This window comes from Saccopteryx leptura, chromosome 6 (assembly GCF_036850995.1).
Source record: "Saccopteryx leptura isolate mSacLep1 chromosome 6, mSacLep1_pri_phased_curated, whole genome shotgun sequence".
NCBI classification, from domain to species: domain Eukaryota; kingdom Metazoa; phylum Chordata; class Mammalia; order Chiroptera; family Emballonuridae; genus Saccopteryx; species Saccopteryx leptura.
Window position 1 is genome coordinate 179,846,346 of NC_089508.1, and position 26,254 is coordinate 179,872,599.

The following is a 26,254-nucleotide window of genomic DNA, read 5'->3' on the forward strand; positions in this document are numbered from 1 at the left end:
GACACAGAAGAAGTGCCCATCTGCTTCTCCACCCCTCCCCCTCTCCTTCCTCTCTCTCTCTCTCTCTTCCCCTCTCGCAGCCAAGGCTCTACTGAGCAAAGTTGGCCCGGGTGCTGAGAATGGCTCCATGGCCTCCACCTCAGGTGCTAGAATGGCTGATTGCAGAGGAGCAATGCCCCATAGGGGCTGAACATCGCCCCCTGGTGGGCATGCTGGGTGGATCCCGGTTGGGTGCATGCGGAAGTCTGTCTCTCTGCCTCCCCCCAACTTCTCACTTTGGAAAAATATAAAAACAAACAAACAAACAAAAGAACACTGCCTACTACAGTAGATTGTCTGAGGATTTCATTAATGGAAGGAAATATATGTCAAGCAAGCACCCATTAATGTGGTCGGTCATTTCTAACACTGAGGCCCCCAGGGTCCTGGCAGAGCCTCCCATGGGTCTGAGGGTTATACATGGGGCTGTCAATGCCTGCTGCATAAAGAGGCTGCCTGCCAACCAAGCCACACAGACGGTCCAAGGAAACAGACCAGAACGCTGACTTACTCCCCAGAGTCACAGCCAGCAAGGCTGCCCATGCCTGCTAGGCTTCCTCCTTCCTGACCTGAATGCCAAATCCCTCCGCCCTTCAAAAGGAAAGCCTCCTGACACCTGGGAAGGTATCGGTAGTGGTTTGACAAAAATCCCCCCAAGAACCCACTTCATGGCCCATCTTAAAAGTAACCATGTAAAAGGAACCCTGAAGTATTAATGTATAACGGGGTATGTCTGCAACTTGGTTCCGGGGAAACATTTATATATATAAAGATAGAGAAAAAGAATGGTAAATGTGTTAAAATATTCTACAACTGTGTACTGTGCTGGCAATTCTTCTGTAAGTTTAAAATTCAAAACAGAAACCTCAAACAAAAGGAGACCAACAAGAGAGTTCAACTCAGAGTCAACAGGTCAACACGCCCTCACCCCTCCACGGGCCTTCTCACCTCCTCAGCGGCTGCTCAGTGTCACCCCACTGAAGGGGAAGTTCATGTTACCCCATCACTTGCTGACTTCAAGGCTGGTCGCAACTCCTCTGATTGTTGAAAGTCAGACTCTGGATGGCACATTGCAAAGTTATAAGGCTCCAGCTGTCCCACTTAATAGGGGGACCCTGGCAAGTCCTCGAGCCCTGGGAGGCCATTTCTCTACTAGAAGGATGGAGCTATTGGCAGCCACGCCACCTACCCCACACGCAAGACGATTTCAACAGTGAAATCCGGGAAGGCAGTGTGTGTGGCCATAAGGCACAGACCTCAGATAAGGCGCCCGGGATGGTGCACACACTGATGGAGGGGGGTGTTTGTCTGCAGCTGCTGTTGAGACCTGGGGAGACGCAGCCCCTGCCTGCCCCTCACAGGCACAGGAAGCTGGATCCAAACAAAATAATCGCGTATACAAACGTATAATTAGAAACTGTGCTGGCTGCTAAAAGAATAAAAGAATAACCCAGGGTGGTCCGAGAACACATAACAAGTGCTCCAGTCCTGACCTTGCCTGGGACCCAGGAAAGGCACCGCCGAGGAAGTGATGTTCGAGCTGACAGCTAGATGAAAGATGAACAAGTAGGCTAAAATCTCACCAGAGTACGGACGTATATAAACCAACTGTTAATAATGAATGCAAGTTAAACAACACCATGAAGAAATAATAGGCCAAGTCAAGGATAGGGGACCTTCACCAGGACAAATGACCTGGTTCCTTCAAATATCAATGGTATGAAGAAAAATCTTTTAATGCGATGGGAGGCAGGGAGAACATTAGAGTACAAAAGACTAAAGAGTAAGTTTTTCTTTTTCTTTAAATAGACTTTTTTTTTTTTTTTTTAACAGAGAGTGAGTCAGAGAGAGGGATAGAGAGGGACAGACAGACAGGAATGGAGAGAGATGAGAAGCATCAATCATTAGTTTTTCATTGTGCATTGTAACACCTTAGTTGTTCATTGATTGCTTTCTCATATGTGCCTTGACCGCGGGCCTTCAGCAGACCGAGTAACCCCTTGCTGGAGCCAGTGACCTTGGGTCCAACCTGGTGAGCTTTGCTCAAACCAGATGAGCCTGAGCTCAAGCTGGCGACCTCGGGGTCTCGAACCCGGGTCCTCTGCATCCCAGTCCGACGCTCTATCCACTGCGCCACTGCCTGGTCACACTAGACTTTTTTTTTTTAATTTTTAAAGACTCTATTCATTTTAGAAAGAAGAGAGAGAGAGAGAGAGAGAGAGAAGAGAGGAGCAGGAAGCATCAACTCCCATATGTGCCTTGGCCAGGCAAGCCCAGGGTTTCGAACAAGCGACCTCAGCATTCCAGGTGGATGCTTTATCCACTGCGGCACCACAGGTCAGGCCTAAAGAGTAAGTTTTTAAAATGGAATGCATAACCCTTATCTGGACCATGACTTGAACAAACCAACTATAAACGCCATTTTTGAGACAACTGAGGAAAACTAAACATGAACAAGGCAACAGGAGCTATTCGTGAGTCACTGTTAGATTTGTTAGGTGTGAGAGCAGCACAGTTGTTACGTTAAAAGAGCCTTTACCTGTTTATAGACAGTTATGGGTGAAACGACACGCTATCTGGGAACAGATGAAGCCGGTACCAAAACTGGGTGGAGGGGACGTGGGGATTCATTCTACTATTCTATTTTTGTGTGTCTTTTAAAACTCCTAAAACAAAGAGTCAAGGAATAAAACAGTGGCACACTCCAAAGAGTCAGAAGTGCTCTGAGTTGTTTGGATTTTTTACAATGATCAGAAAAATCAATTGTCATTAAACCCAAAGGTGTCTGCCATTTTTCAGTGAAATCAATTTCCTCCTGACGGCCTTTGGGTTCTTTCCAACTTCTCCTTCCAGTCACTCACCCTATCCGATTCCTGCTGCTTCTGTGCCAGCGACCCACCCCTCTCCCGTCTCCGCCAACCCACCCACCCAAATCACTGGATAACTGTGTCTGGACTGAGTTGCTAGTGGTAACTGCATGAATGACCCCATCACAGAGAAGGCCCAGGCTCAGGTACCACCTGCTCCAGTGACCTGCAAGGGACCTCAGGACAATTCAAATTTCCAGGTAACTGCCACTTGGGGGTGAGGGCAGCACATGCTGCAATGATGGGGCTGAGAGGGCGTTTTCTGGCCAGGGAGGAAGGTTACCTCCACAGCCTGCACACAGCCTGACACAGGTCTCAGGGTGCTCCCTGCTGCAGATGGCACTCTCCACGTCCTGGGAAGTGTTCAGAGCGCCTCACTCCTTCCCTCCAGCCTCCAGGGCTTGTTCCACTGTGGGTTCTGCTCATTTTACAGCCAAGAGATACCGTTTTGATCTATCCAAAGGGCAAGGATTTTTTTTTTTAAGGATAATATCCAGGGTCAGCAACATTGTCAAAGAGTAGGCATTCTCCCATACCACTGGTACACCCTTTGGAGACTTTTCATTAAATAGTGATATGCAAAGTCCTGAAGGTCACACCCTGTGACCAGCCATCTCGGTTTAGGAAACTGAGCCGTACTCACAGATAAAAGACGAGGATCACCACCACAGTGCCGTGTGAAATCAAGTGGTACACTAGGAACGACCCAAAAGACTATAACGAGGGTAATGAATGAACACATTGTGTTAGATACACACGATGGAATACAACTCAGCAGTTAAAGGATATAAACTCCTAACAGACACAACAACATGGATGAATTTCAAACACATTATTACATTAAGACATTAAGTAAAAAGAAAAAAAAGGCAGACAGGGAAGAATTAGTTGTAACTCCATTTGTATGAAATTCTAGAAAAGATACATTTAGTCTCCAGGGACAAAGAGAACAGGAATTGCCTGGGGCCAGGAGCAGGTTGGGGGGGAATTCTGCAGGATGATGGTAGCAAGGTTCTCTATCTTTTTTTTAAATTGTTTTTAGATTTTATTTATTCATTTTTAGAAAGAGAGAGAAAGAAGGAGGGGAGGAGCAGGAAGCATCAACTTCCTTATGTGCCTTAACTAGGCAAGCCCAGGGATTTGAACTGGTGACCTCAGTGCTCCAGGTCGATGCTTTATCCACTGCGCCACCACAGGTTAGGCGCAAGGTTCTCTATCTTAATTACAGTGGTAGTTACATGAGTGTACCCATTTGTCAAATCTCACTGTACACCCTAAACTGCATGCACACTTAAGACCTATACACTGTACTGTATATAAATTATACTTCAATTTAAAATAATTACTGAGCCGCCCCACCTAAATATCCAACAGGAGATGAGTTTAATCAGATCACAGTGTATCCATACAATCAAATGTTACACCCGATATTATAGAAGAATAGGTAATGGACGTAGAAAGTTACTCAGCATATACAGTTAAGAAAAAAGTTAAGTTATGGAACTGAAAAATACTGTGATGGCACTTTTGTAAAACAAAAGAATAGAAAATGAATATATTTGAATAGAAAATGAGCAAAAAGAAATGTTCCCATCATTTATTAAATATACATTTATTGAATATCTACTGTACACCTCTATTGCTACAATGAGCAGAAAAGATTATTAAAAATCCCTTCTGGTCACAGAGCTTCTGTTTGGTGGTTTCACACAAAATGTTTAAATTATCAAAATGCAAACATTAAAAAAAGCTAATGGTAAAAGGAAAGTGTAAGTTATATTACCACTGTGTCAGAAGACACACACACTTGTGTTTGTTTATATTAAGAATAAGTCTGGAAGGATTCATGACAAATTGGGACAGGGGACTTTTCAAGGAGAGAAAACAGGAATGGGACAGGGGTGCAAGGAAGCCTATTCACAATCTATCCGTAAGAGCCTGATTTTTTCTTTTACCATGGGTTTTTTAAATTATTATTTTTATTTCTTTTTATTTTAGTGAGGGGAGGGGAGGCAGAGAGACAGACTCCTGCATGCAGCCATACCAAGTCCACTTGGCAAGCCCACTAGGGGGTGATGCTCTGTCCATCTGGGGCATTGCTCTGTTGCTCAGCTGCTCAGCAACCAAGCCATTTTTTAGTGCCTGAGGTGGAGGCAACAGAGTCATCCTCAGGGCCCAATGCCTGAGGCCAACTCGTTTGAACTAATCGAGCCATGGCTGCAGGAGGGGAAGAGAGAGAGAAAGAGGGAGAAGGGGAAGGAGTGGAAAAGCAGATAGTTGCTTCTCCTGTGTGCCCTGACTGGGAATGGAACCCAGGACATCCACACACCAGGCCAATGTTCTACCACTGAGCCAACCGGCCATGGCCCATGTCCTTGGATTATGTATTTTAAATCAGGGGTAGTCAACCTTTTTATACCTACCGCCCACTTTTGTATCTCTGTTAGTAGTAAAATTTTCTAACCGCCCACCGGTTCCACAGTAATGGTGATTTATAAAGTAGGGAAGTAACTTTACTTTATAAAATTTATAAAGCAGAGTTACAGCAAGTTAAAGCATATAATAATAATCACTTACCAAGTACTTTATGTCGGATTTTCCCTAAGTTTGGCAGAATAAATCTTTATAAAACAACTTACTATAGTTAAATCTATCTATTTATACTTTGGTTGCTCTGCTACCGCCCACCATGAAAGCTGGAACACCCACTAGTGGGCGGTAGGGACCAGGTTGACTACCGCTGTTCTAAATGAGCACAATCCATAGTTTCTAAGTTTTTGTTAACGTCTGATAATCAGGAGTTGGGTGGAGAAGAACGATACAAGGATGTGTACATGATATACTGTGAAATAAGCAAGGCGTTCTGAGCCAGATGCTTCACAATTTTACTAAAAAAAAAAAAAAAAAAAATCCAAAATAAGAATGTATTGTGATGGTACAGACAAAAGAACCCATGCCAACAGAGATGACTTCTGAGTGGTGGCACCCAGGAGGGAATTTTACATTCTTCTGTTTGCTGGTATTCACTTTTGCAGTTTCTTAAACAAACAAGCAAGAAAACATACTAGCATGTGCTCACACACACGTGTGTATTTAGTAACTTAAAAGGAGGAACAAAAAGAGCAAAAAAAGAGCAGAATCACAGCGTCACCTCCTCTGCCAGGTACTCAGACACACTAGAGAATGGTTGGCTGCGCCCCCTTTACCCAAGGGGCTATGTGGTTTAGGAAGACAAAGAACAAGTCAAGGGCAAGGGCACAGGGCCAGCGCAAAGCCTTTAAAGTGCTGCCCTCACTGAGCACACAGGCTTCCCCAGCCAACCAGGGTGCCCGCCAAGCCCCTTCCCCATGTCACCACCCAGAGGCCCTGGAGGTCAACGAGCGCTCCCACACCCACTTTCTCCTGGGACAGCTGGGAGGCAGGTGGCAGGGATCACTGTCCCAGTTTACAGATGAAAGGCAGGTCCAGGAGAATGTGCTTCTTCTATAGATAAGATGCACGCAGACCAAGTCGGAACTGAGTGTTATGGGCACACTGAGCGTTTTGGTCTTCTGCGACATGAAGGACCCGAGAGAGGATGCCAAGTTCTGACTCAGTTTTGCCCTTGGCTTCTTACAGAATACAGGGGAGGCACTGGGGTTGGGGAGCCTCCAAGCTGGACACCACCCTGAATGACATCTCTTCCAGCGCCCCTGCATTCCCGCCTCTCACCTGTCTTCCATTCTGTTTGTATGCACCTCTGGGCGCAGCCCAGATCACCTCTGCAGGCTGGACAGCAAGACACTCCTCCTTATACTAGGAGCCTCACTTCAGTCCCGGAAGGGACCCAAAGGCTAGCTGCTTAAGGTTACTTGAGCACCACAAGCATAAGGCAGCCCTGCCAGTAGGTAAGGGCTTGTCAAAGCCAGCATTTGGGTTTGAAAAGCCTGAATGACACATTCCTGGAACTAAGCTGGGCAGACTTGTGCCACCGCCAGTGTCTGGAATACTTTCTTATGGGCGGAGCTGGGTGTGTCTCGTGATCAGGGAAGAACTGTCCCCTGGGGGGGGGGGTGCAGAAATGCAAAAGGCGAGGAAAGGAATAGAAAAATCAATGAAGGGTCCATTGAGCATGGACCCAGATCACCACTTTCTATAAGGATACAGGTATTCAGCTTTGTAATGAGGAAACTGAAAGAATTTAAGGGGAGGAGTGAGAAGAAAAACCATGAACATTGGGAGAAATAAAAGGATGTACTAGCTTTAGAGGTCACTAGAAAGCGACGTGGTTTTAACTCAGGAGCAAGGGATGGAACTGGGATGAGATTCCACCATGTCCAGCTGCCAAGGGTTCAGGCAAGAGAGGGAGGCCTCACGGTCTTCCCCTGGCCAGTCGGCACAGCCCACACGTCCACCCCAGGGACAGGCAACAGCGAAGGCCAAGTCCCTTCAAGGTGAGATGTACCCCACACAGGGGAGGCGCCCTGCCATCAGCCTTTCCCAATGCCCAGAGCAAGGCAAGAGCCCAGGGCCGGCAGTTTCTCGGGATGGTTTCAGGACAACCCAACTCTAGCAGAACCATTGTAACACAAACTAAAATACAGAGCCCACAGTACACTGATGGCACAGCCTTGGTTGTTCCCTGCCTTGCACTTCTATGCCTCTCTAAAATAGATGTCCTTTTAAATAAATTTACATTCAAACTGACACCCTCCTAGCCAATTCCCGCACTGGGGCAGACACCAGGAGTAGAGGAGATAATGCACGTCCCGGGCTTGGCGCCTTGCCTGAATCACAGTGAAGGCTCCATAAACAGGAGCCACTCATGTTATCGTCACTAAACATCATTGTTGGTGGTGGTGTTTGGGAAGATCTTTGTATAAATTCAACCACAAATCCGTAGAAATGTCCTTTATCCGTCCCCTGGTTGAAGAAGCGTGGTCTCACACAGTTAAAGTTCTCCAAGTGTACGAGAAGCATGCGTCAAGGAGTAGGAAACACGCATGTGGCTCTGCAGATCTCAAGTCTGGGGCAGGGTGAGAAGACCCCAAAGTTTTCCGTGACTCCAGTCCTGGGAGATGGCAAAAGACCACTGGAGGAGGAGGAGCCTGTGGCCCCCGAAGATAAACCTACCAGGTTAATGCCAAGGAGGGCTTATCACATGATTTGGGAGGATGGGGTGTGTTTTCTCTCCATGCCTCCCCATATCTCCATATTCAGAAAGTCTTCCTCATACTCAAGAAGCCGTAAATCACAGCGTGAGGGCCCTTTACTTACTAACATAACCACTTCCTACTCATCAGAGGGAAAATTACTTGTCAGACAGATGTAAATCAAATGGAGACCAGACCAAGTTCCATTCTGCTGCTTATTAGGAGATAAAATTCAGGGAGAAAAATGGAGCCTCTCGCAGAAGTCTGAGGGGAATCATCTGGGCTCAACCGGCAGTTCTCATCCTAAGATCTCTACGTTGGACATCGGTCCATGCCAGTAAATCAGCTCTTGTGGGAAATTCCATTTCTAACCTCTCCCCCAGCCCTCTCTTCCACCCAAATTATCCGAGAGACAAGGGTGCAAGTCTGTAGGAAGCGGGGAGGCAGTCACCACCTGCTCCTGCTCCTGGCACTGCAGCCAGCATCACAGCCATTCACACTGACTGCCCAACCAGGCTAGGGGCATCTCCTGGCACGTGCCAAAGACCCGACTTGGATCCCTGAGAAGCATTCCTGAACATCCACTGGGCGTGCCCCAGGATAGAGTCCATCCGAGCCTAATCCTTCCCTTCTGTGCTCCCCCAGTGATGTGCCTGCAGCGGGTGGGGCGGTGGACACTCCGTGGCCCCCCTCCACACCGGACACTGGTCTAGGGATGCCAAGACACCAGACACACCTCATGCCTGCAAGAAGCTCACACTCAAGTGGGTAGGACAAGTTACTACATAGGGTAACAAGGACCATGAGAGAAGTAAGCATGAAGTCGGGGGCCAGGAACCATGATGCAGGGGAGAGAGGCTTGAAGGACAAGAAAGGTGGCCCTCAACCTGTTCTTGGACTCGAGATTCTATTAATATTAAACTTTGGTGGATGCATCTTTCAGGAAGGGGGAAGGTGGGTCTTAGTTTTAATCTGAATATTCACGAGGGCAAATACCTTCTTGCCAAAAAATCAACACCAACAGCCTCACTGTCATGACCAGCCTGATGATGATCTGCTCCTCCCCTCATGTTAAGTGCAGAAGAAGTTCAAGGCCACTGGTGTGACAGTAAGAAACTGACTCCGCTATACTACCTGGCACCAAGGTTTGCTTCCATGGTGTCACATTTTTCCCTTTTTTTTTTGCATTTTCCTGAAGCTGGAAACGGGGAGGCAGTCAGACTCCCGCATGCGCCCGACTGGGATCCACCCGGTACGCCCACCAGGGGGCGATGCTCTGCCCATGGGGGGGGGGGGTGTCGCTCTGTTGCAATCAGAGCCAGTCTAGCGCCTGAGGCAGAGGCCACAAAGCCATCTCCAGCGCCCGGGCCATCTTTGCTCCAATGGAGCCTTGGCTGCGGGAGGGGAAGAGAGAGACAGAGAGGAAGGAGAGGGGGAGGGGTGGAGAAGCAGATGGGCGCCTCTCCTGTGTGCCCTGGCCGGGAATCGAACCTGGGACCTCCGCACGCCAGGCCGACGCTTTACCACTGAGCCAACCGGCCAGGGCCCACGGTGTCACATTTTACACACCATAGTGTAATGTTCTGCTGGAATGTCACACCCAACAAAGTAGGGTCCCTGCTATCTCCGTGACCCCAGCTCACTTCCTGCTCATAGTTGTACAATGACGGTCCAATAGCAGATAAGGCAACATGCTGTGCAGGCAATCTGGCAACATTCAACAATGAGTGTCCGCTGTGCGCCAAACACTTGTGAAGTCATTCCACAATATCAGATATGTGTTATTAGAATAGATGTTTAATTAAAAGAAAATTACCCTGGGAAAAATAAAGGGCCAGCCCTCCTTCCTTAAGGAAGGTGAAGCTAGTGTGGAAATTGGGTCCCCCTAGTCTTCACTTTTCTCTCCATTAAGCCAATTTTTCTTGAGAAGCATCTTCTTGAACCAGGAGAAAATAGTCAATATACTGGGAGGTTAAGCCATTATTATCAAAGGAACCCAGGATTTACCCTGTAAGACCAGCTTCGAACCACAGGTGACCCTTTCCATCAACCCGACTGACTTTTCTATTTCTAATCTGTACGACCTGAACAAACCCTTCCTGGAGGCAGTGCACTAGGTTGGCACTATGGCCTGGCTGAGGCACAATCCATGGGCCCTGCCTGCCCTGCACCTTTGAGTGGCTGGAGGAAAGATGTAAACACGTTCATTTACATATAAAAGACAGGATTCTCAGGTAACCGAACCAGTTGAGTTCATACTGTTCTTAGAAATCCTTCCTGCTGGAAAGAGGCAAATGAGGTCACAGTCATTCCTCCCAAGCTAAAAATCATCCCTCTCAAGCTATGAGCGGAACTGACAACCACGTTAGCTCATGTTAAGCAAGGAAGCCCAATTTCCATGGCAGCCCTCACATCCATTTAGCCAGCTCCTCCAGAAAAGGACCAAGTATGTCCAGTCTACCATCTCCATGCCCTTGCTCCCTCCCCCTTTTTTAGTGAGAGATAAACAGGATGGGAGAGAGATGAGAAGCATCAACTTGTAGTTGTGGCACTTTAGTTGTTCATTGATTACTTTCTCATATGTGCCTTGATCAGCGGGCTCCAGCAGAGCCAGTGACCTCTTGCTCAAGCCAGCGACCTCTGGGCTCAAGCCAATGTCCATGGGTCATGTCTATGATCCCATGCTCAAGCCGGCAACCCTGCATTCAAGTTGGTGAGCCTGCACTCAAGCTGGCAACCTCGGGGTTTTGAACCTGGGTCCTCAGCATCCCAGGTTGATGCTCTATCCACTGTGCCACCGCCTGGTTAGGCTGACCCTGCTTTTTTTATTGCACCACCAGATGTCAGAATATGCTGCACCTTGACCATTCTGCTCCTGGAAGAAGACCAAGGGAAGCGAAGGAAAAGCTATAGCCTAGACAAGGAACACAAGACAGAGATGGACCGGAAAAAAAAAAGAAGAAAAAATAGCTTGGCCTGTGGTGGTACAGTGGATAGTGTTGACCTAGAATGCCGAGATTACTGGTTCGAAATCCTGGGCTCGCCTGGTCAGGGCACATAAGAGAAGCAACTACTGTGAGTTGATGCTTCCCATTCCTCCCCACCTCCCCATCTTTCTTTCCCTAAAATCAATAAATAAATCTTTTTAAAACGAAAAAAGAAATGAAAAAGAATCTGTCTGAAAGAGCTGCTTCCAAATGAGGGAGAAACCCTGACTAGCTGGTGACTGTTTAATCAGAATTCCACAGACACGAGAATGCACTTGATGTGGGACCTGTCTGTGGAGATCCAGGTACCACACTGAGAGGACCTCTTCCTCCCTGCACTGGATTGCACAGTGTCCCCCAAATTCATCTACCTGGAACCTCAGAATGGAATCTTATTTGGAAATAGGGTCTTTTCAGGTGTACAATAATTACTTAAATCAAGACAAGCTCATTCTGGATTAAAGTAGACCCTATTCCAATGACTGCGTCCTTATAAACAGAGAAAACAGAGACACGGGCAGACATACAGACAGAACGCTATGTGACAACAGCCAGCCACTACAGGGATATGCTGAGGATGAGAACGGAACACCTGCCTGGTCACTGGACTTCTAGCCTCCAGAACAGCGAGACAACACATTGCTATTGTTCTGAGTCCTCTCGTTGGTGGTACCTTGTCAGGGCAGCCCTAGGAAACCGCACCCTCCATTTCATACCTGTTCTCCAACCCACTTTCCCAGGAGCGGGAGGCAAGGTACAGGAAGCAAGGCACAGGCCTTACCTCCAGCCCACCTGGACTTTCCCACCTTGTCAGTGCCCACCAGGAGGTCTGCCTCTGAGGTGAGGGGAGTGCAGGGATCACTTGTCAGCTGCCCTCACCTTCTGCTATGGAGGCAGACTGGCAGGGGAAGGTCTGTTTCCCCCTCTCATCCTCTTAGATTTACAGCCTCGCATTGCGCTTAGTATTTCTTTCTTTTTCTTTTCTTTTTTTTATTTTATTTATTTATCGGGATGACACTGGTTAACCTAAGTATAAAGGTTTCAGGTGGAAATGAGTATTTCTTAAGTTTATTCAGTCTATCAAAGACATACTGAGAGATGATAACTATGATACCTGATACTATCCTTTACCTAATATTCCTTTCTGGTGAGTTACTACTTTTACTTAACTTTCTTTTAAAAGGAACTGCTATTTGAGACAGTAAATGAAAAACCAGCATCATTTATACTATGCAAAATTTGCTAGATACGTGTTTTTAAGCTGCACATTACAATAGTTTTAAACCCATTCATTCACCTTTTAAAATAATCTAGGGTGACAGTACTATGGGAAATACCACCTTAAAGAGTACAGTGACTGTCTTGATTTAGCTGGCCCGGAGCTCTGTGCGCTTAATTAGGAAAACCAATTTAAGCTCTCCAAACCCGATTCTCCCCGGACTCTCGGGGAGAAAGCTCAGGGCAGGAGCAAAAAAAGGCACCGGGAGTCAGTATTTCCTCCGCGGGTGACCTAAGCAAACAGAGTCAAGAGCGAAAGGAACTTTAAATACCCAGTCCAGAGAGCGACAAGAGCAGGGAGAGACTGACCTTCTCGCGCAGGGTGCAGTGGACGTCCGAGGCGACGCGCCCTTCCCACCACGGCTCATCCATCACTGCGTCTGCAGCGCCGCGATCCGAGGCTACCGGGATCTCAGGATGCACCCTGCGTGGGCACGGGCTACCTCAGCGGCCGCAACGCAGCCCCCGCTCCGACCCCCGGCATCCCCATCCTCGCTCGCCCCCACCCGGGAGCCCCTTCCTGCCCACCTCAGCGGAACTGGTGGTCGCCTCCCGTCCCAGGAAGGTTGCGGTATCCCCTCCACTCTCTTCGTGGGACCTGGGGGGAGGGAGACCTAGAGCTGTGCAACAACTTGCAGAATTTTTATCTTCCCTTTTGCAAAAGTTGCAGAGAAAGTTGCCAACTCCGCTAGCTTGCCCGAGGCTGGAGCTCCGGCAGCGGCCACCAGCTCGCGCCTCCCAACTCCTCCCCCGCCGCCCAGCCTTTGTCCTGCTCCCACATCCTGCCCTCCAGCCGGGGCGAAACTCACGCATCCCTCTGCGGGCGTGGGGGCTGCGGGCACCGAGCCCTTCCCAGGGGCGAGGAGGCGGGCCCTTGGGTGCCCGCAAGCGGCCGAGCACTCGCGTCGGCACTCCAGGATATCCACGGCCACCTCCGCAGCCCGGCCAGTCCCTGCGCCGCCGCGCCCACTGCGTGCGCTCCGGTCCCGCGGCAGCTCGCAGTCTCCGGGCCGCCGGGGGCCTCCCTCTCTCGCTAGGGGAATTGGGGGCCGGGCCTCGCGCATGCGCTGCCAGCCCCCGCACCCCGCGGGGCGGGGGGCTGGGAATTGGAGTCTTTCTTTCGCCAGTGCTGGCTCCGCTTCCTGCCCGCCCTTCTCCCTCGCCTGGGTGGAAAGCTTACCCTCACCTTCGCAGACACTCCTGGTGGCCTCCTGGGCACCCCGCGGGCAGCACAGGGACCGCCGCGCCACCTGCGCGCATCACGCGTGAGCTGCGCGGACGTGATGCCCAGAAAGTTACGTCTCCCGTGTGCGCTGCTCTAGCAAACCTTACGTCGGTTTCACCTGTTCTTCCTTCCTTACTTTCTTTTTTCCTTCTTCACTCCCCCCCCCCCCCCGTTCTGTTTTGGGAACCTGTCCTGCGATGGAGTAGATTTCCACCAGTCCCTAATTGTGAAGGAGGCTCAATAAATCAACTGATATTCACTGTGCAACTGCAAAGTACAGATTTAACCGGTACATTGAAAGAAAAGCAGTGTTTGTGGAGGCTCCGGTGGGTAGGAAGCATTGTCTTTTTAATTTAGTCGATTGTTTTCGAAAAGGCGCTCCTTTGAATCAGCACAACTAATGTTACAGCATTGGTGTCTTCCTGGCTGGTGGGTTGTTTTTTTTTTTTTGTAATACTTTAGGAAAGTCATAAACCTGTTTCAAATCCACCTACCAGCTGGGTGATAGGGATAATCGCCATGCTAAGTGTAAAACGAACACTCAATAACTGCTACTAAAGAGAGCCTCCAGTTTTCTCACTGGTTTCCTGCAAGCAAATATCCTCTTGGAAAAAATTTTGAAGTCAGCTTTAGGTAAGCTTCAATTGGAGTTTGCAGAGCAGTTTTAACGTAAAAAAGGAAAAAAATCTGCAGTCTTGTAAAAATACCTAAGAATAAACTTATAAAGTGAAGATTCGCTTTTTGTTTTTGTTTTTGTTTTAAGAGAGAGAAAGCCTGACCTGTGGTGGCAGAGCAGATGGGGCATCAACCTGTAATGCTGAGGTCGCTGGTTCAAAACCCGGGACTCCGCCAAGGCACATACAGGAAGCAACTACTATGAGTTGATGCTTCATGCCCCGCCACTCTCTAAAAGTTAATAAATAAAATCTTTTTAAAAATAATTTAAAGAAAGAATAAAACACCTAATGACCACTTGCTCAAGCCAGCAACCTTGAGCTTAAGCCAGCTCAAGCCAGTGACCGTGGGGTCATGTTGATCAGACGCTCAAGCTGGAGACCCTGTGCTCAAGCTGGTGATCTGTGCTCACGCCTGCATCCTCGGAGGTTCCCACCCTGGCTCCTCAGCATCCCAGGGTGCTCTATCCACTGTGCCACCACCTGGTCAGGCAAGTGCAGTCTTAATGAAGAAATAATAAAGGTTAAAGCAAAGGCTTGGAAGAAATAAAAGGTGAAAATACCAACTTTACCCAAATCGACTCTTTTAATAAAATTCTAGTGGAAGTGGGTAGATGGAGAAGGGATGACATAACTTCTAACACTCAAATAGAAGAATATCTGTGAGAAAAGCTAAGATCTTTTAAAAATGAGGAGGGGGGAAGGGTATACCTATATTATCAAATCTTAAAACATGTCGCAAAGCTATCCCTGAAACCGTGGTGTTGATACAAGAATCAATGAGTAAGCCTCAGTGGAATAATTGAGAACTTAGAATCATATACAACATGCTTTAAATTTTACTGTATGATTTATAATGTGGCATTTCCCTTTTGTGGGGAAAAGGGTAAATTCTTTAGTAAGTTAGGCTGGGGCTATTAATTTGGCGGGGGAATGTACAACTAAGAATTTATTTAAATCATCACCAAAACCAAAATATAAGAAGCTGTCACGTGACAGAACTAAATTTAGTAATGACTTTAATGTCTTTATTCAAGGAAAAACAATCCATGAATTGGGGGAGTACTGTGCCTCACAAGCAATGCAGCGCTCTAGCCACCATATCTAGGGCAAGAGCCAGTGTTATGGAATGTCTAGAGGCAACCCAGAAACAGGGCGTGACTGCCTAGGAGAATAAGACTTCTTTATAAGACTAGCTAGCAGGTCCTATTTCCTAGGGTAAGGTAAGCTAGCTCAGTGGCTTTCAACCTTTTTTACATTTGTAAAATAGGACTGGTAAAAATGGAATTATTTCGGGGACCGCTAAGGCAGAAATCACCCTGAGCATAAGCTAATTCGACTAAGATCCTTGGGTCTATAATCGTCATACAACATCAGGGTGCTTAACACCTTTGCAGACCCACGTGAAATTTATGGCGGACAGGTCCATGAAACACTGAAGCTGAGTTGGAGGATTGTGATTGGTGTATGTTAGGTTTCCTTGACAGGTGTCTCCCCTAAGTTCAGGCTGACATAGGATTAGATTTGTGGCATTAGTGGATCCCAGTACAGTAGTCCTCCCTTATCCATGGTGTCACTCACTCTCCATGAGTTTGGCTACCCACAATCTGAAAATATTAAATGGAAAATTCCAGGAATAAACTATTTGTAAATTACAAATTGCTTAATGTTTCAAGTAATGTGATGAAATCTCACACCATCCCACTCCCGTCTAGCCCAGGCCGCGAATCACCCCCTAGTCCAGCGTACCCACCCGGTATGTACCCTACAACAAGATACTTTGAGAGGGAGGCCACATTCACATAACTTTCATAATAGTAGATTATCATAGTTATTCTATTTTATTATTAGTTGTTAATGTTCATCTTTTACTGCACCTAATTTATGAGTTAAACTTTATCATAGGTACCTGTGTATAGGGAAAGACATCATCTATATAGGATTCAGTACTATCTACGGTTTCAGGTATGCATTGGGAGTCTTGGAATGAATTTCCCTTAAATAAGGGGAGGACCACTGTATGTGAATTAACTTTATCAAACCCAAAAGACAAAACAGACAATGACAACAACAAAAATCACCAGGCAACTGAAAGAAAATATAGGTGAATTGTTTCAGAGGGGAAGGCCCCGATACTATATATATTTGAATAAATATGCAAGACTCAGACATATCAAATATCATCAAAAAGGCAAATGACAAATTGGAGAACATGTTTTTAATGAATATGACAAAGGTTGATCTTACTATATAAGTTTATAAAACGATACATAAAATACTAATATCCTAAATGCAGAAATAGATGAATCTGTACGCCATGAAAGAATAAATTCACATGAATATTTTTTAAATGTCCATACTCACCAGCAAAGACATTAAAAATGTTAAAGTTTTTTTTTTTTTTTTAGTAAGAGTGGCGTACATCTCTGTCAAGGATTTCTAAAAACATAACATGCACGTTGACAAATAAACAGTGTTGTTGAGAATATAAATTAATACAATTTTTCTGAGAGACAATATAACTCCCCCAAATTTTAAATTGCCAACTATTCCAAGTCTGGCAGTTTAAAAAACAAGAAGATGAGTACAAAGATTTACTTACAGGGGTTTCATTACAATGCTTTTTTATTATAGAGAACTATTAGAACAGAGATTGGTTAAATAATGATTTAGCTCTTTAAAAAATGTTTTTTTAAGAGAATGAATAATGACTTGGGAAAATGTTTACAATATATTAAGTGAAAAAGGTTACAGGATGATCCTAATTATACTACATTCACACATACAGAAGAAACTGAAGAATATCTGTAAAAATAATTAGCCATGTGATCAGAGTGTAGCATTATTGAAAATTTTATTTTACCTTTTTTCTAGCATATCTTTATTTTCTAATTTTTCTACAAGAAACATGTATTCATTTCATAATCAGGAAAAAAAAAAGAATGAATGTTATTTTTAAATAATCACATGATATAGTTAGCTAGAGTGGCCTTCCACTGAATCACATGATTCACAGTGTTATTTGGTTTTTATTTTTTATGGTTGTATTATTTATTTCTCAGTAATCTTTCTATGCACTGAAAGAAGAAAGGCCTTTATCATTCACTAATTCGGAATCCTCTTTTCCTAAATTTTGGTTCTCAGTTCTCAGGAGTTCTGGCAGGTGAGAGAGGGAGGCAGAAACTTTGGGCTTTTTGTCCCCAGGGACTATTTTAAAAGGATTCCAGACATCATTCGGACTTGCAATCCTTTGTGGATCATTTTCCGGAGTCTCTCATTTCCCCCATATCTCTGAAGAATAAAAATACATCACCTAAGGGGGTTGAGAGGAGGATGAAGAGGGTCAAGGGGGTCAAATACAAGGTAGTGGAAGGAGACTAGACTTCAGGTGGTGAGCACACAAGAGGGTATACAGATACTGTATTATAAAGTTGCATGTTGGAAATTTATATCATGTTATCAACCAGTGTTGCACCAATAATTTTAAAGATTTTAAAAAATTTATTCATTTTAGAGAGGGGAGAGAGAAAAGGGGAGGAGCAGGAAGCATCAACTCCCATATGTGCCTTGACCCGGCAAGCCCAGGGTTTTGAACAGCAAGCCCAGGGTTTTGAACTGGCAACCTCAGCTTTCCAGGTCAGTGCTTTATCCACTGCGCCACCATAGGCCAGGTATTGCATTGGTGTATTTGGTAGTGAGTCACCGTCCACAGGTAGAAATGCTGGCAGTGCCCTTAGCAGGGGAGGACAGTGCTGCTGGAGTTTCTTTTCCCACCACTCCATCCCCAGCCAGGCTGAGAAGTATTCATTTGTTCACTCTTTCCTTCCTTCATTCAAACAAACCTTTATCAGTTGCGTACTATGAGCCAGCTTACAATGTTTCTCTCCGGAAGTGACCTATGCGATTACCTATAGAGACATTCGTGCCTGTTCTCCTCTACACAAATGATAGCACACTGTGCGTATCCTTCTGAACCTTGTTTTGTCCTCTCGGTTGTTTCATGGCAGCGCCTACAGAGCTGTGCCTCATCCCATAGCCCGTAGTCCACGGTACAGCTCTATCATATGTGTAACCATGATATGCTGGACATTTAGGTGGATTCCAGCCTTTTGGGGCCATAATCACATAGCAGTAAATATCCTGGGCGACAGGGAGGTCAGTGAGATAAAGTCTGCAAGCACTCAGCATTTCAGGGCAAGTTGAGTCATACCCTTTGAGTCGTCCTTCCTTAGTGTCTTAATGGTTTGCATTGCTCCATTAGGACCAAAAAGCACGAAGCCTGGCCCTGCTCATAGGGACAGAGGGAAGACATCTGGGCCATAAACTTTTGAGACATAAACCTTGTTTACCACTCTGCTCTTTAACCAAAAACCAAGCCAATCCCTTTAAGCTGTTTCTAGCTGTGTGTTCTACATAGTCAGGAGAGCATTGACCCAATGCTTTACAACCCTTGACCAGAAATCCTTGAGCCATAACTCCACTGATTAAGTCTGAGGACCACCCAGCAGGAAGAATTAAAAAGCAGCATTTTATAAATAGAACTCAAGACCTAGGACATTTATAAAGTTGGCTCATATTTGTTTTTGTTTTTTTTAATTAAAAAAAGAAAGGTATAAGATCAAAAAAGATGCAAAAGAAATAAGTGAGCAGTAAATCTCACTCCACCAGGGGCTAGTTCATCACCCACATAGTGGCACAGGCCATGGTCAGAAAGGGCGTGTGTTTGGTTTAATGCTCTACATTAAATGTTTCCTAGAATGCTGCTGCCTTCTGTTTTGTGTTGAACTGTGTCTTTCCAACCAGATATATTGAAAGCCTAAAGCCCAGAATGTCAGAATGTGACCTTATTTAGAAATAAGGTCGGTACAGATGTGGTATAAGTTTTGTGCAGAGTTTCCACTGTTATTTTGTGAATTAAATAGATAAGCACATGCGAGCTCATGTTTGATGGTCATTGGCCACTCCAGCAAAGTCGGCAGTGGTGAGGACCGTGGTCCTCCAGAGAGTTCATAGTACATCCAAAGTGAGGAGTCACTTCTGCACCCCTCTGATGGTTCTGTCTCCAGCATTTGGGCCATTTATTGCCGGATTGTTAGAATTTCTGAAGAAACAAGAACTCGAGATAGCTCCCGATTTTTAAAACACCCGTGTGGCCCTTTTCTTGTTTGTTTGTTTTCCTGTCTTGTGGCCCTGCCCAGCCTCAGCCCTAGTGTGTGAGCTCTGGAGTAGGTGTGCGATAAGGAGCTATGCAGGCTGGAGGACTCTTCCAGGAACAATGGAGCTCCAGAATCCAGGAGGAGGAAATAAAAGCAGCTGTTCACTTCAAAGGCCCCAAGCCTACTCCCCTCCTCTGACAATGAACAGGAAGGAAACTGAGACTGGACAGTAAAATGCAACCAGACCAACCTGCCAGGAGCTGCCCGGGGGACCCTTCCCCTCAAGCTGAGGAGGTCCTGGCTGTCAGCAGCAGAGCACTGCTTTTCTCAGATCACGGGACACTTTGAGGTCACCTTCTGCGAAAGACTTCCAAAGCTTCCAGGTGTGCAGAAACCCAAGGTTGAACAGCTGCGGGTTGAGGTAGCAGCCCTTCACCTGGGGAGACTGAGGCTGGGCTATGGAGGAGGGTGCTGGGCAGGAAATCGTGCGTTTGAAAAAAATATTTCTTTTTGTGATAGAGACAGAGAGAGAGAGAGACAGAGAGAGGGACAGATAGGGACAGACAGACAGGAAGGGAAAGATATGAGAAGCATCAATTCTTCGTTGTGGCACCTTAGTTATTCATTGACTGCTTTCTCATATGTGCCTTGACCGTGGGGCTACAGACCAAGTGACCCCTTGCTTGAGCCAGTGACCTTGGGCTCAAGCTGGTGAGCCTTGCTCAAACCAGATGAGCCCACGCTCAGGCTGGCAACCTCGGGGTTTCGAACCTGAGTCCTCCGCATCCCAGTCCAATGCTCTATCATTGTGCCACCGCCGGGTCAGGCTGAAAATTTTTTGATCACGCAAGTATCGCTCTCCTTGTAACACTATTAAAGTATGATTAAAATGTTAAGGCTCTGAGCAACCCCACACTGCTACCACCACCAGGCAGCTGGGTATTATTAGCATGGCGGTATCCTTGGCTGAGCACAGATAGTGGGGGGCAAAGGAGGCCAGTGTAGGAGGGGAGGGGTCAGATTGGGAGCATATTGGGAATTTAGAGCTGATAGGCTCTGCTGATAGACCAGATGTGGGATGTGAAAAAGGGAAATCAGGAAGATCCCCGGGGTTTTAGTTCTAAGCACCTGAAGGCTGAAGTTCTCACTTACAGTCATGAGTTGCTTAACGAGGGACACATTCTGAGAGATGCATCATTAGATGCTTTCGTTGTGCAAACATCATGGAGTGCACTTACACAAACACCTTGGCTACATAATAGAGCCTATTGCTCCCAGGCTACAAATATGTACAGCATCTTATTGTTCGAAACAACATGAGATTAAATCAAGCACAAGAGAAAAGGATGCAATCAAGTCATGATCATATATAAACACAAGATACATGAGGCTGCTACCTGCATAACATGGCATACTGTTTTACTGCGAACTTCTTTTTATAAATAGAAAGAGTACACTCTAATGATATGCTCTGGCTTGATAGCTCAGTTGGTTAGAGCTTCATCCTGAAGCGCAGTGGTTCCAGGTTCGATACCTGCTCAGGGCACATACAGGAACAGATTGATGTTCCTCTCTCTCTCTCTCCATTCCTCTCTCTCTCAAATCAATAAATACTGGGAAGATGCTTTAACCAACCGAGCTATCCAGCCAGGGCTTTGCTGGATATTTTAAAATACGACCAAGAGCTATTGGTAACTCTTACATTATTTCTGATTTTTCTCTGTGCATGATAAGCAACACTGAGATGAAAATCCTAAACATACTTTCTTTATGCTTCTCCAATTATATCCTGAGGACACACTCCTAGAAGTGAAATTGCTCTGATAAAGGGTATGAACAGATTTAAGTTTTCTGAGACAAATTATAAATTGACTTCCAGAAGGTTCTACCAAAACATATTCTTGGTAACACAGTTTAGAAAGTGCCTGCTTTCCTATACAAATTTAATGCAATTCCCATCAAAATTCCTATGAGATTTTTTAAAGAAATGGAACAAAAAATCATCAGATTTATATGGAACTATAAAAAACCCCGAATAGCCAAAACAATCCTAAAGAAAAAGAATGAAGCTGGGGGCATTACAATACCTGACTTTAAACTATATTATAGGGCCACAATAATCAAAACAGCATGGTATTGGCAGAAAAATAGACACTCAGACCAATGGAACAGAATAGAAAGCCCAGAAATAAAACCACATATATATGGTCAAATAATCTTTGATAAAGGGGCCAACAACACACAATGGAGAAAAGAAAGCCTCTTCAACAAATGGTGTTGGGAAAACTGGAAAGCCACATGCAAAAGAATGAAACTCGACTACAGCCTGTCCCCGTGTACTAAAATTAATTCAAAATGGATCAAAGACCTAAATATAAGACCTGAAACAATAAAGTACATAGAAGAAGACATAGGTACTAAACTCATGGACCTGGGTTTTAAAGAACATTTTATGAACTTGACTCCAATGGCAAGAGAAGTGAAGGCAAAGATAAATGAATGGGACTACATCAGAATAAAAAGTTTTTGCTCAGCAAGAGAAACTGATATAAAAATAAACAGACAGCCAACTAAATGGGAAATGATATTTTCAAACAACAGCTCAGATAAGGGCCTAATTTCCAAAATTTACAAAGAACTCATAAAACTCAACAACAAACAAACAAACAATCCAATAAAAAAATGGGAAGAAGACATGAATAGACACTTCTCCCAGGAAGAGATACAAATGGCCAACAGATATATGAAAAAATGCTCAGCTTCATTAGTTATTAGGGAAATGCAAATCAAAACTACAATGAGATACCACCTCACCCCTGTTAGATTAGCTATGATCAACAAGACGGGTAATAGCAAATGTTGGAGAGGCTGTGGAGAAAAAGGAACCCTCATTCACTGTTGGTGGGACTGTAAAGTAGTACAACCATTATGGAGGAAAGTATGGTGGTTCCTCAAAAAACTGCAAATAGAACTACCTTATGACCCAGCAATCCCTCTACTGGGTATATACCCCAAAACCTCAGAAACATTGATACGTGAAGACACATGTAGCCCCATGTTCATTGCAGCACTGTTCACAGTGGCCAAGACATGGAAACAACCAAAAAGCCCTTCAATAGAAGACTGGATAAAGAAGATGTGGCACATATACACTATGGAATACTACTCAGCCATAAGAAACGATGACATCAGATCATTTACAGCAAAATGGTGGGATCTTGATAACATTATAAGGAGTGAAATAAGTAAATCAGAAAAAAACAAGAACTACATGATTCCATACATTGGTGGAACATAAAAATGAGACTAAGAGACATGGACAAGAGTGTGGTGGTTACCAGGGGTGGGGGGAGGGAGGACAGGGGGAGAGTTAGGGGGAGGGGGAGGGGCACAGAGAACTAGATAGAGGGTGGCGAAGGACAATCTGACTTTGGGCGAGGGGTATGCAACATAATTTAATGACAAAATAACCTAGACATGTTTTCTTTGAATATATGTACCCTGATTTATTAATGTCATCCCATTACCATTAATAAAAATTTATTTAAAAAAAAAAAAAAAAAGAAAGTGCCTGCTTTCCAAGACCAAGTCATCATTAAACAAAAAATACATAGCTTGGCCTGTGATTTTTTAAAAAAATACTTACTGATTTTATTTTTTTTTTATTTATTCATTTTTTTATTAGAGAGAGAGGAGAGAGAGAGAGAGAGAAGGGGGGAGGAGCAGGAAGCATCAACTCCCATATGTGCCTTGACCAGGCAAGCCTGGGGTTTCAAACCAGCAACCTCAGCATTCCAGGTCAATGCTTTACCCAGTGAGCCACCACAGGTCAGGCTTGGCCTATGATTTTGCAGTGGATAGAGCGCCAACCTGGAACATTTAAGGTCGCTGGTTTAAAACCCTGGGCTTGCCCGGCCAGGACACCTATATCAAGCAACCAATGAACAGCTAGAGTGAAGCAACTACCTCTTGTCCCCACCTCCTTCCTCTCTCTGTAAAATCAATAAATAAAATCTTTTAAAAAATACATAACAGCCTGACCAGGCGGTGGCGCGGTGGATAGAGCGTCGGACTGGGATGCCGAGGACCCAGGTTTGAGACCCCGAGGTTGCCAGCTTGAGCGCGGGCTCATCTCGTTTGAGCAAAAGCCCACCAGCTTGAATCCAAGGTCGCTGGCTCCAGCAAGGGGTTACTCGGTCTGCTGAAGGCCCGCGGTCAAGGCACATATGAGAAAGCAATCAATGAACAACCAAGGTGTCGCAACGTGCAATGAAAAACTAATGATTGATGCTTCTCATCTCTCTCCGTTCCTGTCTGTCTGTCCCTGTCTATCTCTCTCTCTGACTCACTGTGTAAAAAACAAAAAAAAATTAAAAAATACATAACATATACATATATAATATAATGTTATATATTTATATATAATAGATCATATGTATAATATAATATGTACACAAAGTATGTCTATTAAATTTCCCCCAAATATTTTATGAACTTGAATACAGTGTTTTCACATTTCTTTGCTCTCCAGTAAAACTGGAATTTTAAAAATGTGATTATTTGTGTTTCTTCTATTTTCTGTTGGCATATTAGAATTCTGCTAAAGGAAGAGCAGTTATATATTAAAGCTAACAAAACTTGGTCTGTTGAATTTGTAGCAAATCTTCTTCCTGCTATCTTGAAATTCCATGTTGGGTTTTTGTGACCTACAGGGCACATGCAGTCACACCTGCTTCCTTCCTGAGAGTATGTGCTTCCAAAGCATTTGGCGTGCATCCTGCAAGGCACCTGGGGACCAGGTTGCAGGCTCACCCTTGCCCTAGTTTAATGTATGGCCATAGGGAGGTGACATTTCCTCCCAGACCACCGTATCCTCATCTGTCACTGGGGGGCAGATCTGGTGAGACCTCCCAACTCCTACCCAGCTCTGGCATCCTATGATTCTAGTTCTAGAGCTAGGAATGTGGCTCTGAGTTCAGAGGCCACTGTAAGAAACTGTTGCAACTTACTACAATAGTCTCTGTTTTAGCTGAGGCTGCCGTAACGCCTAGACATTTATTTCCCACAGTTCTGGAGGCAGGAAGTCAGCCTTCAGGGTGCCAGCGCGGTTGGGTTCCTGGACAGGGCCCTCTTCCTGGCTTCCAGACAGCAGCTGTCTTGCTGTGTCCTCACATTGCAGAGAGGGAAAGCTCTGGCCCCTCCATCGCCTTTTAAGAACACCATTTCTATCCATGGAGTCTCTACCCTATGACTCCATTCAAACCCAGTTACCTCCCAAAGGCTCCACTTTGCAATACCATCACATTGGGGATTAGGACTTCAACACACACATTTCTGGTCCAGGAACACAAACATTCAGTCTATAGTGGTGGCTTAACTGGTCTCCTGTTGGGGACCCCTCTAGCTCCAATCTCTGGAGGGCACTGCTAGCATCAACCTTCCTCGGAGGCAGTGTGAGCGCTGTTCAAAGTCTGTACCCTGGACCCCACACTCCTTGGAAGTTCTTGACCTCTTCCCTGCTTTCCAGCCACCACCTCCTGCTCCCTTCCTAAAGGAATAGTTGTGGTTCCCCAAATATTTGTGCTCATACCACTGCCTTTGCTGGGAATGCTCCCACACTGTAAATTTTACATGGAAAAATATTACCTAACTTTTAAACCTCAGCTGTTACTTACTACCCAGTTCACAAGACATTTTCTCTCTTTTGAACTACAGTATTTTCCACATGCCACATGTATAGTAATTGTTGATGTCATATTTTTTCTTTCTTTCTTTTTTTATTATTTTTTTAGATTCTTATTTATTCACTTTAGCAAGAGGAAAGAGAGAGAAAGAGAGAGAAGGGGGGAGGAGCAGGAAGCATCAACTCCCTTATATGCCTTGACCAGGTAAGCCTGGGGTTTTGAACAAGTGACCTCAGGGTTCCAGGTCAACACTTTATCCACTGTGTCACCACAGGTCAGGCTGATGTCTTATTTCCTAAACAGCAGCAGACAAACCTCCAAGGCAATAGGGCAAGTTACTACATTAGTGAGTGCAAACTGGCAGCCTAGCCAATATTTTCAGAATTGGGAAATTTCATATAAAATCCCGATTTCCATCTTCTTTTTAAGAATCAGAAGATCTGGACTCCCAACTTCCCATAATGCAAACTACAGCCTTTGGGCCAAATCTGGCCTGACACTTGTTTTTGTAAATAAAGTTTTATTGGAACACAGCCACGCCCATTTGTATACAGACATATTCACCGTGGCTACTTTCATGCTGGAATGAATGGCAAAGGTGAGTGGCTGCCACAGAGATTATATGACTCACAAGGCCTATTCACTATTGGGCCTTTTACACAAAAAGGTTTGCTGGCCTCTGCTGTCAGGCACCAACTGTGGACCATCATAGAGGCTCTTCAAATGGAACACATGCAATCCTGGCTAGGTAGCTCAACTGGTTAGAGTATTGTCCCAACACACCAAGGTTATGAGTTCAATCCTCAGTCAGGGCACATACAAAAATCAACCAATTAGTGCATACATAAGTGGAACAACAAACTGATGTTTCACTCTTTCTCTCTCTCCCTCTTTCTCTAAAATCAATAAACAAATTAATTACTTTATAAGTTACAAGTAAATGGAGCACGTGCTCTCCATTTTCCTGCAGGAACCTTAGATCAAGCCTGGCCAGATGCCAGTATTTATCTTACCCTCCAAGGCCTTTGATCCATTTGCATTTTTCATTCTTATGAATCCTCTAAATGACTCTCTAATACAACATGAAAGCCATTATGCTGTGTATGTAAGGCCAACTCTAAAAAGTACCTGAAAACATTATACTGCCAAGACTAAATTTGATGATCAAGTCTACTAATCGTCCTCAGGGACTATAGCTGCGGATTAAATAAA

At 45.2% G+C, this 26,254-nt stretch overlaps 1 protein-coding gene across 1 annotated transcript in view; it reads right to left on the reverse strand.

Annotated features, from left to right (window-relative positions):
- The window catches only part of CCNJL (cyclin J like), a 52,467-nt gene extending 39,100 nt beyond the window's left edge, over positions 1-13,367 (reverse strand). The window contains 3 exon segments of the mRNA XM_066341844.1: positions 12,613-12,727; positions 13,113-13,270; positions 13,272-13,367. Of these exon segments, the coding sequence (XP_066197941.1) occupies positions 12,613-12,727; positions 13,113-13,270; positions 13,272-13,367 (369 nt within the window).
- Between the last annotated feature and the right edge of the window lie 12,887 nt (positions 13,368-26,254).